General features: G+C 41.8%; 1 protein-coding gene across 4 annotated transcripts in view; it reads right to left on the bottom strand.

Annotated features, from left to right (window-relative positions):
- mthl1 (methuselah-like 1) overlaps positions 1–11,084 on the bottom strand; it is a 128,690-nt gene extending 117,606 nt beyond the window's left edge. For 3 of the 4 annotated variants that reach the window (XR_010952486.1, XR_010952487.1, XM_067781435.1), the window contains exon 1: positions 8,612–11,084. Coding sequence is in view for 2 of the 4 variants with exons in the window: in XM_067781435.1 (XP_067637536.1) it covers positions 8,613–10,670 (2,058 nt within the window). In the remaining 2 variants the exon portion in view is untranslated. Of the gene's footprint in view, positions 1–8,434; positions 8,553–8,611 lie in introns of those variants that run through there. The other variant, XM_067781436.1, reaches the window with a different exon arrangement.
- Positions 11,085–14,013: the final 2,929 nt, after the last annotated feature.

Below are 14,013 nucleotides of genomic sequence, written 5' to 3'. Positions count from 1 at the left end.
TCCCAAACTATGTACGACATGTGTATCGAAAAATTGAACAAAATTGACGGAGTGGAGTTCATAACGTACATATATGGATACGAGATAGTACATGATGACACAAGTACTTTTCTCACTTAGTCTGCATCTGCTCATTCCTATACAACGGCATATTAATGTATGTATAGAGACGGTGCATATATGTTCAAATACCCTTCAGACATTTGAGACTGGCAAGATGCACGTACAGCACTGGAGAATAAGCGCGCCTTCTTGTCTCCTGCGACTGCGACTTCGCCATTCATCAGAACTAGGTGCCTTAACCTTCCTATACTCGCGCCAATTATTTTAACATCTATACTCGCGCACGGTCTCACAGACCGATAGTTTATACCTCCTACAATGTATTTGTTTGCATCCTTTTTATAGCTCACAGAGTATATTAATTTTGTTCGCATAACGGTAATCCGTAACGGCATAAACTAATCGAGATAGATATAGACTTCTATATATCAAAATGATCTGGGCGAAAAAAGAAATTCATTTAGCCATGTCCGTCCGTCCGTCCATCCGTAAACACGACAACTTGAGTAAATTTTGAGGTATCTTGATGAAATTAAAATTGGTATGTGGGTTTCTGGGCGCTATTTAAATTGAACGAAATCGGACCATAACCACGCCCACATTTTTCCGATATCAAAAATTTCGAGAAACCGAAAAAGTGCGATAATTCATTACCAAAGACGGCTAAAGCGATGAAGTTTGGTAGGTGGGTTGACCTTATGACGCGGAATAGAAAATTAGTAAACTTTGGGCAATGAGCGTGGCACCGCCTACTTTTAAAAGAAGGTAATTTCAAAGTTTTGCAAGCTGTAATTAGGCATTCGTTGAAGATATCATGATGAAATTTGGCAGGAACGTTACTCCTATTACTATATGTGTGCTAAATAAAAATCAAAAAAAACGGATTACGAACACGCCCAGTTTTAAAAAAAAAATTTTAAAAGTCAAATTTTAGCAAATAATTTAATATCTTTACAGTATGTAAGTAAATTATGTCAACATTCAACTCCAGTAATGATATGGTGCAACAAAAAAATTTAAAATGGGCGTGGCTCCGCCCTTTTTCATTTAATTTGTGTAGGATACTTTTAATGCCATAAGTCGAACAAAAATTTACCAATCCTTGTGAAATTTGGTAGGGGCATAGATTCTATGACCATAACTGTTTGTCTGTCGGGCGAAATCGGTTGAAGCCACGCCCAGTTTTTATACACATTCGACCGTCTGTCCTTCCGCTCGGCCGTTAACACGATAACTTGAGCAAAAATCAAGATATCTTTACTAAACTTAGTTCACGTACTTATCTGAACTCACCTTATCTTGGTATAAAAAATGGCCGAAATTCGACTATAACCACGCCCATTTTTTCGATATCGAAAATTACGAAGAATTAAAAAAATGCCATACTTCTATACCGAATATGAAAAAAGAGATGTTGTTGTTGTTGTTGTAGCAATGCTCGCCCCACCTAATAGCCGCGACCGATCACAAATTGTCATCAATATCCTCTAACGGGAGTCCAAGGAAACTTGCCGTTTCAACAGGGGTGGACCATCAGGAAAGGGGTGTTAGAGGCGTTGGTTCCACATTACAATTGAAGAGATGGTTGGTGTCATGTGGGGACACATTGCAAGCAGGGCATACGTTTTGTATGTCGGGGTTGATTCTGGATAGGTAAGAGTTTAACCTGTTACAGTATCCAGAACGAAGTTGAGCAAGAGTTTCACGCGTTTCCCTAGGGAGTATGCGTTCCTCTTCCGCGAGTTTTGGATAATTTTCGTTAAGTACAGGATTCACCGGGCAATTCCCGGCATAGAAGTCCGTCGCCTGTTTATGGAGTTCACCAAGGACCTGCTTGTGTTTTTTCACTTCATACGGCTGGGTTCTCAGGTGCCGTATTTCCTCAAAATGCTTACGGGGATGACTCCCTAAGCCCCTAGGCGGTGCTGGTTCTTCAATCAGATGTCTGTTGGGATGCCCAGGTTTCTGGGTATTATGAAAAAAGAGATGAAACATGGTAATTGGATTGGCTTATTGACGCAAAAATTAACTTTGGAAAAAACTTTGTAAAATGGGTGTCACACCTACCATATTAAGTATAAGAAAATGAAAAAGTTCTGTAGGGCGAAATCAAAAGCCCTTGGAATCTTGGCAGGAACAGTATCGCGGTACTACATATATAAATAAATTAGCGGTACCCGACAGATGATGTTCTGGGACACCCTGGTCCACATTTTGGTCGATATCTCGCAAAACACCTTCACATATACAACTAAGGGCCACTCCCTTTTAAAACCCTCATTAGTACCTTTAATTTGATACCCATATCGTACAAACACGTTATAGAGTCACCCCTGGTCTACTTTTATGTCGATATCTCGAAAAGGCGACCACCTATAGAACTAAGGCCCACTCCATTTTAAAATACTCATTATCACCTTTCATTTGATACCCATATCGCACAAACACATTCTAGAGTCACCCCTGGTCCACCTTTAGTGCGATATCTCGAAAAGGCGTCTACATATAGAACTAAGGCCCACTCCCTTTTAAAATACTTATTAACACCTTTCATTTTATACCCATATCGGACAAAGACATTCTAGAGTCACCCCTGGTCCACCTTTATGGCGATATCTCGAAAAGGCGTCCACCTATAGAACTAAGACCCACTCCCTTTTAAAATACTCATTAACACCTCTCGTTTGATACCCATATCGTACAAACGCATTCTAGTCACCCCTGGTACACCTTTATGGCGATATCTCGAAAAGGCGTCCACCTATAGAACTAAGGCCCGCTCCCTTTTAAAATACTCATTAACACCCTTCATTTGATACGCATATCGTACAAACACATTCTAGAGTCACTCCTGTTGTTGTTGTTGTTGTTGTAGCAGGGCTTCGCCCCACCTAACAGCCGCGACCGATCACAAATTGTCATCAATATCCTCTAACGGGAGTCCAAGGAAACTTGCTGTTTCAACAGGGGTGGACCATAAGGAAAGGGGTGTTAGAGGCGTTGGTTCCACATTACAATTGAAGAGATGGTTGGTGTCATGTGGGGACACATTGCAAGCGGGGCATACATTTTGTATGCCGGGGTTGATTCTAGATAGGTAAGAGTTTAACCTGTTACAGTATCCAGAACGAAGTTGAGCAAGAGTGACACGCGTTTCCCTGGGGAGTATGGGTTCCTCTTCCGCGAGTTTTGGATACTTTTCTTTGAGTACTGGATTCACCGGGCAATTCCCGGCATAAAAGTCCGACGCCTGTTTGTGGAGTTCACCAAGGACCTGCTTGTGTTTTTTCGCTTCATACGGCTGGGTTCTCAGGTGCCGTATTTCCTCAAAATGCTTACGGAGATGACTCCTTAAGCCCCTAGGCGGTGCTGGCTCATCAATCAGATGTCTGTTGGGATGCTCAGGTTTCTGGGTATTCAACAGGAACTGTTTGGCCAGCATCTCATTTATCTCCCTGATGGGGAGTATTCTCGCCTCATTATGCCGATGGTGTTCTGACATAAGAAGACAGCGCGTGGCGATTCTGAGAGCAGTATTTTGGCAGGCCTGTAGCTTCTTCCAGTGGGTAATTTTTAGGCTTGGCGACCATATGGATGACGCGTAGCACGTAATCGGCTGGCTAATTGCTTTGTATGTAGTCATGAGCGTTTCTTTATCTTTTCCCCAGGTTCTGCCAGCGAGGGGTTTGAGAATTTTATTACGGCTCTGAATTCTTGGAACAATTGCGGTTGCGTGCGCACCAAAATGGAGATCCTGATCAAACGTCACACCCAAGATTTTGGGGTGTAGGACAGTCGGTAGCGTAGTGCCATCGACGTGGATGTTCAAAATGGTCGACATTTGGGACGTCCATGTTGTAGATAAGGTCGCGGAAGATTTAGTCGGTGATAATGCCAGGTTTCGCGAGGCGAAAAAACTGGAGAGATCAGGGAGATAGCCGTTTATTTTATTGCATAGCTCATCGAACTCTGGGCCTGGGCCTGTGGCCATTATTGTGCAGTCATCGGCGTAGGAAACGATTGTGACTCCTTCCGGTGGTGAAGGTAGCTTAGATATGTAGAAATTAAACAAAAGCGGGGATAGGACACCACCATGTGGCACCCCTTGTTTAATTCTCCTTTGTTTTGATGTTTCGTTTCTGAATTGCACCGATGCCTGCCGACCACCCAGATAATTTGCGGTCCACCTTTTAAGACATGGAGGAAGGGTAGACCCTTCCAGGTCTTGCAGTAACGAGCCATGGTTGACCGTATCAAAAGCTTTTGATAGGTCTAGCGCTGTCTATCTTTGTCGACCGTAGGATGCATTATATATTGTCGGCAGAAAGCGCTCGCGCATTTTTTCGCATCCGACAGCACCTTATCGCCAAAGGCGATGGAGACTTTGTCTTTGTGCTTAGTCGGATTCGATAGGGACTTTACGGTGGACCAAAGTTTACCTACACCGGTAGAGAGGTTACAACCTCTTAGGTGCTCTTCCCATTTCGCCCGCTTGTGTTCGTCCACAAGCAATCTGATGCGTTGGTTTATATCCCTTATTTGGGGGTCGCCTGGATCAAGCTGTCTTATAAGGTCGCGTTCCCTCGCTAAGCTCGCGACATCCGCCGGGAAGTGGGGCCGGATTTCGGGAATTCTCCCGGCGGGAATGAAATGTGCCGAGGCGGATTCAATGACCTTACGGAAGGCACGCTCCCCTTGGCGGGCATCAGTCGGGATAGGGAGGGCAGCAAAGCTGCTGTCTGTTGCAGATTTATATTCTTCCCACTTTCCTTTTTTGAAGTTTATGAAAGTGCGTCGGATGCCAATGTTACCATCGGCTGCCAGTTGACGCAGTTTACGAGTTCTGCGCTCACGATTGAGATATCTGGCGAGCTATGACAGCTTCCTACCATACGTGTGGGGGCGTCTCCGTTTATTGTGCAGAACGTCGTTTCGTCTATTTGATCCGCCAACATCTCACCCCTACTCTCCGCCCGCAACTTTGAATGCCATAGGTCGTGATGGGCATTGAAATCGCCTAAGATAATGCGATTGTTGCCAGTGAGTAAGGCCTCGATATTAGGGCGGTATACACTGGGGCAACAGGTGACAGGAGGGATGTAGATGTTGATGATTTCTAGATTTGCATCGCCTGACCGGACAGATAGGCCTTGACGTTCTAAGACATTGTCCCTGCGGTCGATGCCAGGATCAAATATATAATATTGCACAGAGTGGTGTATAATAAACGCGAGGCCGCCTCCATTTCCGCTCTCGCGGTCTTTCCTGTGGACATTATAACCAGAGCAGGTCTGCAATGCAGATCTTGCTGTGAGTTTAGTCTCTTGAATCGCAGCAATGTGGATGTTGTGCCGCTTCATGAAATCGACTATCTCCGTAATCTTCCCAGTTAGTCCATTACAGTTTAACTGCAGAATTCTGAAGTGCATGAGGGGTGACGCCGCATCTCTAGGGGTAAGTGACGGGTGACTACGCCTAGGTTGTGGAAGGCCAGGACGCAATTGCTGTTGTGGCCTTGGGACTGGGCGCCCTTGGGCAAGCATTGGGGTATCCGGATGATTTGGGTTTGCGACCTGGCAAAATGGCGCGATGAAACCCGTCGAGGGGTTGCCGTCGCGGACACCAGAACATCTAGGAAAGTGGCACAACCCAAGGCAGGAGCTGCATTGAGCGGATGTCACAAACCTATATATTCTGTGCTGGCAGACGGTGCAAACGGAGGCAGGCACTAAGAGTCTGTTTCCCTGACCTGCACGATTGCTGCGAGAAAAGAGGGGGGAGAAGAAGACGGGGGCAGGGGCTGATGCTCAGCATTGTTACCAGCTCTACTACGAAGGTAGTAGTTATGAGTGGTATCAGCTGTTTGAGTTGTTGGCGCCGTAGGGCGCGAGCAGCAGCGGGTACTTTTTGTGGCTTGCTGAGCAGCGAAGCTGCTGGAAGGTAGTAGGGATACGCTTAGGCGTAGACTACGGGACGCCCTTGGGCGTGAGCAGCAAGGAGCCACAAAAGATTTATAAAAGTTACGTGGACGTCGGGTTTTGGGATCAAGCCCAGAACAACCTGTCCGATGCAACCATCCCTTGAACGAGACACACTAAACAGAGTATGACCGTCCTAAAAAGATTCTTTTCTGGCAAATGCAGCAAAACCATTTCTCAGGACCGGGGTCAGGAGACGGACCCGGATTGGGTTCGATACCTTCCCGGAGTAAGAGAATATGTAGCAGTCCTGCTGCAAGGAGCTGCTGGGAGGATGACAATTTGTGGGAGGGACGAAACAAATTAAATGGGGTCACACTGAAATGACAGTCCTTGGTCGGGAAAAATCCCGAGTCGCTCCGGTACATAGAACCGACTGCCTTGAGAAGCGATGGAAACTTTGTCTTTGTGCTTTGTCGGATTCGATAGAGACTTTACGATGGACCACAGTTTACCCACACCGGTAGAGAGGTTATAACCTCTTAGGTGCTCCTCCCATTTCGCCCGCTTGTGTTCATCCACAAGCAATCTGATGCGTTGGTTTATATCCCTTATTTGGGGGTCGTAGGGATCAAGCTGTCTTATAAGGTCACGCTCTCTCGCGTTTGCGGCCTCCGCCGGGAAGTGGGGCTGGATCTCGGGAATTCTCCCGGCGAGAATGAAACGTGCCGAGGCGGATTCAATGACCTTGCGGAAGGCACGCTCCCCTTGGCGGGCATCAGTCGATATAGGGAGGGCAGCAAAGAGGTTGTCTGTATAAGATTTATATTCTTCCTACTTTCCTTTTTTGAGGAGTATGAAAGTGCGTTTTTCGGTGACGATGAAGTCGGCGGAACGCTCGAGCGAAATAAGTATAGGCAGGTGGTCGGATGCCAATGTTACCATCGGCTGCCAGTTGACGCAGTTTACGAGTTCTGCGCTCACGATTGAGATATCTGGCGAACTGTGACAGCTTCCTACCATACGTGTGGGGCGTCTCCGTTTATTGTGCAGAACGTCGTTTCTTCTATTTGATCCGCCAACATCTCACCCCTACTGTCCGCCCGCAAATTTGAATGACATAGATCGTGATGGGCATTGAAATCGCCTAAGATAATGCGATTGTTACCAGTGAGTAAGGCTCTGATATTAGGGCGGTATCCACTGGGGCAACAGGTGGCAGGAGGGATGGAGATGTTGATGATTTCTAGGTTTGCATCGCCTGGCCGGACAGATAGGCCTTGACGTTCTAAGACATTGTCCCTGCGGTCGATGCCAGGATCAAATATATAATATTGCACAGAGTGGTGTATGATAAACGCGAGGCCGCGTCCATTTCCGCTCTCGCGATCTTTTCTGTGGACATTATACCCAGAGCAGGTCTGCAATGCAGATCTTGCTGTGAGTTTAGTCTCTTGAATCGCAGCAATGCGGATGTTGTGCCGCTTCCTGAAATTGACTATCTCAGTAATCTTCCCAGTTAGTCCATTACAGTTTAACTGTGACGGGTGACTACGCCTGGGTTGAGGAAGGCCAGGGCGCAATTGCTGTTGTGGCCCTGGGACTGGGCGTCCTTGGGCAAGCAATGGGGTACCCGAATGATTTGGGTTGGCGACCTGGCAACATGGCGCAATGAAACCCGTCGGGGGGTTGCCGTAAACGTAGACTACGGGACGCCCTTGGGCGTGAACAGCAAGGAGCCACAAAATATTTATAAAAGTTACGTGGACGTCGGGTTTTGGGATCAAGCCCAGAACAACCTGTCCGATGCAACCATCCGTTACACGAGACACACTGAACAGAGTATGACCGTCCTAAAAAGATTCTTTTCCGGCAGATGCAGCAAAACCATTTCTCAGGACCGGGGTCAGGAGACGGACCCGGATTGGATTCGATACCTTCCCGGAGCAAGAGAATATGGAGCAGTCCTGCTGCAAGGAGCTGCTGGGAGGATGACAATTTGTGGGAGGGACACAACAAATTAAATGCGGTTACACTGAAATGACAGTCCTTGGTCGGGAAAAATACCGAGTCGCTCCGGTACATAGAACCGACTGCCTTGGGAAGCCCCTGGCCCACCTTTATTGTGATATCTCGAAAAGGCGTCCACCTATAGAACTAAAGCCACCTCTCTTTTAAAATACTTATTAACACCTTTCATTTATCTGTATCCGACATAGGACTATCACATCGATAACACTCCCCAAAGCCTTCGGGGTAACCTTATCGCTACAACAACAACTAGTAAACCGATCGTTTATACGTTGTAAATTGAACACGAACCATGTTCACAGCAGTGCCGCTTATAATAAAAAACTCTGTACATATACTGAGGTTAAACTCAAGCCTTATATGTATTTTGTTGAAATTGTAGAATATTATTATTTTATTATATGCAATACTAATAATATTTGCATTTACTTTAAGCAAATAGGTCTTTAGACCGTAAAAACTAAAATAAATAAATAATCATATTATTGATGCCAAGCTTCCCACATATTTCAGACTTATTATGGTCTCTTAAATAAAGCTCTAAAAAATTTTACAACAACAATGGCATTAAGTACAATGTTAAGTACAATGTAACTCACCTTAGCATACTGTTTCCATTGGTATTTTAGTTTGCGCTTGACTTGGTAACTGACCATTGTTAATCGTCGTGTTCAGTGTTGTATTCTGTGTGTGCTCACTACCAGCATAACCACCCACTGATGGAAGACCTTGCGATGAGCTCGAATGTTGAACGCCATTCGTTGTATTTGTAATCTCTTGACGAGAACGTGGACAACAAAAGCGCTTACAAGCGGTCCATACTTGTGGTTGACAACCGACTACTATAAAAATAAAAACCCCTTGCAAAGCATTAATCATATCCGTGAAAAACCAAGCAGAGTGTGGACCACCAACCAACCACGAAATTACATCTGCAATCCAAGTAACACCCATTACAACAACCAATTTTAGGCAAACTTTACCCAACGCTGTCTTTTCAGTAGACGATTTCACATCATCACGCTTCCATAAACCACATGTCAATTGATGTGTTGTTGAAATGAAAAGTATTATATTGGCACATAAGAGTAGCCCAAGTGGACCATAAAAGTAGGCAAATATTGATAAGTGCTCACCGCTAAACCAACAACTGCGTACACCAAAGCCGGGACGTAATAATTGTGTTTCAGGTAGATTATCAACAGTGAAAGCGATAACGCTTATCAATAATGGCACGCCCCAAGCATATGCCGAATATAAACGCAGGCGTAACAATTCCTGATTACGTTCAAGTGAGCTTGGTCTGAAGTCGCGAAAAGTCCACCAAATATTAAAACACATTGTGTTTAACCAAAAAAATGCTGATAAGAAGAAAAAGTGCATTGTACTGGCCAATAAAAGGCAGGTGAATGAGCCATGTTGAAGCGTGCGTGATAGTTGTGTGTAGGCAAGTATGAGATCGCCAATAAATAAACAAAAAACATAATAAATTTGACAACGCCAATGTAGCATATGATGCACCGAGGGTAACATATAACCAGCAATCAATGTGGCGGCGAGGAAGACAACCGAAATGATAATTCCAATATTGAGTGCGGCTATTTGCAATCTATCGCTTGATGTGCTACCTATAGCTGCTATGGCATTGGCTGGGGTTTCAGAGGAGAAGTGATGCAGGCAAGTGAATATTTTAATTGCAATAACTTGATTATTTTCATCATGTAAATGCTCCAGGCAAAAGTCGCTTATTGTCAGTATTTTATGCGCTAGTTTCAGTTTACCATTCTCACTATCCATTTGAGTTTCATTCCAATCGCCGGCAATGGCGTATGGTACGTTTTTCTGATGACATTTTGGAAATCCATATATTGTTTCATACAAAGTTGTATTTAATGGCAAATCTGACGAAGCTCTTGCGCCGTGTTTAACTGCCTTACTGCCTGGAAAAATGCATTGTTTTATTACAGCATCATAAAGACCATTCCAACCACAACATTTTCTAATTTTTACACGTTCTTGTTCATTTGTGTGGCGTGGAAAGCAGACAAGTGCGGCATTGCGATCCACACAATAACGGTGCGGTTCAATAAATTGTTTGCGTTCACCTAGGAATAAGGATCCATTAGAGAATATTAGCCAACTGCCACCTGCTGAAAATAGCTCCAACTCATCCCATGTACAATGGCGCTTTCTTATATTTATATCAACATCCGTATTATTATCATCCCGTATCGTGGTTGTTGCTGTCGCTTCATCTGCATTGGTTATTGGTAGCACGTTTTCTTGGAACGTCATAAATTTTGGTTTGCTACCTTGTGGCACATGATATTGTTTGCGATTGATGAGAAATATTAAAGGAACCCATAAATCCGTATTTCCCATAACGCAAGTTTTATTGGAATCCATGTGCTCATTATAACGACAGCATTTATTCAATTTAACGCGGGGTGGTGGCATGCGCGGGGTATTTGTTGTTGTTAGAGCTGCGTCTGTAGCCACAAAAGCAGCTCCGCTAGATTTTGCATTGTTTGTTGTTGAAAGTATGGTCAGTGTAGCGTTTGATTCACCTTTTACTAATATTTCACTTTGCAGCCATATAATTATAATAAGACCAGCTAAACACCCACTAACAACTTCTTTAACTTGCATTCCAAACATATTTTTCTATTTCTTAACTGACGCACACTTTTTTTTTTTCAAACCAATTAAAATGTTTACGGTTTTGGTTTGCACAATTGAATTAAATTATGATTTAAATCACGATTTAAATTATTAAAACAGAATCAAGCTGCGCGTATGTTTTTCACAACACTTTTCTTTCATTTTCATGGGTTTTTACTTTGGTTTTGCTTATGCTATTGCAATTGCTTCGTTGCTCTTGCCACCATTTTTAACCATTTATTGCCTTTTGTAGCGTATTTCACTATTTTACAATATTAATATATGCACTTCAATGCACATACTCGCATTGGAAATTGTTTAAATACTTTAAAATTGTTAAAAACTTAAAAAATAATATCCAACGTTTGTGGGAAAAAATTGCAAAACGACTTTTCTTGAGCGATCTCTCCATTGGGTCATAGTGTACAAGTACAAGTGTGTTGACTTATCTGTCAAGCATTCTGACAGGCACTCGCTGGATTCGGAATGACAGCGAATTCAAAATGGATACCATTACCGAATGCTCCGAATGATTGAAAAATTGAAAAAGTCGAGGCGATTGGTAGACAAAAATGTTGTCGTTGAGACCAAAAATGCGACTCTAGACCTGAGATTTCCATCAGATGAGCGAGGCTGTTTGTAGTTTTGACGTTTATCGCTTAGTGAACACACTTGGTATAGGTACACTATGCATTGGGTGACCATAGCATAGATGAACATAGTGTACCTATCATAGATTAGATTAATACGAATCTTTTGTTTACGCTCTCATATTTTCGCTCTCACGAGGGATTTATCTTCTAGTTGATGCTGGCAACAATCACAGATAAATCCCTCGCGCCAGCTGAAGCGGGTGCCAGAACAAAAAATGTGCCAGCCAAAACGAAAAACGTGCCAAAAATTTTGGTAAACTTTAGTTTGACCTACAACTGTAGAATAGCGTTCAAAAATTATGGGAAAAAGGATAAAAATACTTGTTTTAGTGTAAATATTATTAGTTCGAAGGCGGAGGGTAAATATTATTTCCCGATCAAAAGTTATCGCTAAAACAGGTTTTGTAAATATGAAGTCCCGATGCAACCAGTCCATTTTGATCACAGAACCTGGAACGTCAACATGTAGGATAGGCCCTACCATTGAATGATGTTAACTATTATATCATAGGTCGGATTTACTGAAATTTCAAAAGAATATATGGTTTTCACTGTGAGTTAAATGCGTTACAATATTTGACTAATTACTTTAATCAAAATGTAAATTTTATTTAGATTTGTTTATATTTGACTCCAACTAGTAGTATTATTGTAAAATGAGTTTAAAGAAATTAATATTTTACGACTATCATTTTTTTAAATGATTGAAACTATAATCGCCGAAATGCATGTCAAAAATCCCCATAATCAAATCTATTAATTTTTGTTTGGAGTGGCATCACTGACAAATGTTATAAAAAATGTGCATTTTGACAGCGCTCTCTCGAAACAAAGAGTTGCAAATCCGTCGCAAATACGTAAGAGTACTTCAAGCTGAGTTGCATTTTATAGTTTAATAAAACTTTGCAGTATTTACAGATGAAATAGTTGCATATATTTCCGCGAAAATAAGAATACTAGAAGATTTGTAGCCTGCAACAATGCGGAAACATACGGAAAGCAAAATTTATTTAAATTAGAGTCAAAATATAAAGCGCCACACGCGTAACATGGAAAAATTTCACTTCTAAGGCTGTTTACACAAATGCCTAAAGACGAAATTTTATAAACGCTTTGGTCGCTTCAAAGCAAAGATAACGTACGGCGTTTCATTGTTTTTCGTATGGCGTTTTCGAAGCGTAGGCACGCAAAATTTTTCGATACTTCGCCCGACAGATGAATTAATGAATGCAACACAAGCAAAGCGTCTGTGTAAATCCGCCTTAATTGTTGTAGCTGTAAAAGTCTCCTGCAAATAAAATGGTGCTGTAAGTGCAAACAAATCAAACTTTTATATGACACTACTTTATTTTCTATGTATTTTTCTTGTATATTCTCTTATATTTTTTGTCGAAGGAGCCAATAAGTTTTCAGTACTGGTATAAGTGTGTGAACTAAATTTAAAAAAAAAACTAACGAAATACAAGAAAAATACAACGAATTTCATTAAAAACAAACAAGCCAGTTTGTATTTCGATAGGGTTTTTTGACACTAGGCTGTTTTTATTTATTTTTTCTGACAAATGCAAATTTTGTTTTTAGTTTCAAAATTTTGTGCATAAAAATATAATTAATTCAAACTGTAAATTGTGTGTGTAAATGAGTTTTCAATAAGTGTACATTTTTCAGTTTTTCATAGTTAAAGAATTGACCTCCAGATTCTTGTGTTACACAAATATAGTGAACTTGGGTACAGAAATTCAAATTAAAAAGTTTTTCACAATAATTTGAAAAACTCTACGTTTTCTCTGCTTTTTACACTTAAACGAGCAACCCTCCGTAATGAATTAAACTTTTAATGTAAATCAATAACTCTGAACTGAACATTTTTCGCCATGATATAAAACTAAAATGCTGTGGAACAGGACAAAGACTTCTGTGACTAAATAAACCCTGTCTCAATCTTTTACGTCTCTGCACGGAACCCTAATTGACCGTTTTCAACCGAAACAACAATGGCAACCCAGATTTTCCCGTTATGCTCACTTAAGCGAGTGCCTGTCAGAAAGAAGTCAACACACTTGTACTTGTACACTATGGATCTCTCAATTGCGTGCATAGATTAGATTGATACGAATCTTTTGTTTACGCTCTCACGAGGGATTTATCTTCTAGTTGTTGCTGGCAACAATCACAGATAAATCCCTCGCGCCAGCTGTAGCGGTTGCCAGAACAAAAAATGTGCCAGTCAAAACGAAAAACGTGCCAAAAATTTTGGTAAACTTTAGTTTGACCTACAACTGTAGAATAGCGCTCAAAAATTATGGGAAAAAGGATAAAAATACTTGTTTTAGTGTAAGTATTATTAGTTCGAAGGCGGAGGGTAAATATTATTTCCCATTCAAAAGTTATCACTAAAAATAGGTTTTGTAAATATGAACTCCCGATGCAATCAGCCCATTTTGATCACAGAACCTGGAACGCCAGACATGTAGGATAAGCCCTATCCATTAAATAATGTTAACTATTATATCATACGTCCGATTTGCTGAAATTTCAAAAGAATATATGGTTTTCACTGCGAGTTAAATGCGTTACAATATTTGACTAATTAATTTAATCGAAATGTAAATTTTACTTATATTTGTTTATATTTAACTCTAACTAGTCGCATTATTGTAAAATAACTTTAAGGAAATAAATATTTT

The sequence above is a fragment of the Eurosta solidaginis genome, chromosome 4, assembly GCF_040869045.1.
Source record: "Eurosta solidaginis isolate ZX-2024a chromosome 4, ASM4086904v1, whole genome shotgun sequence".
NCBI classification, from domain to species: domain Eukaryota; kingdom Metazoa; phylum Arthropoda; class Insecta; order Diptera; family Tephritidae; genus Eurosta; species Eurosta solidaginis.
The sequence above is the reverse complement of the archived record's forward strand: the minus strand, read 5'-3'. Positions and strand labels throughout refer to the sequence as shown.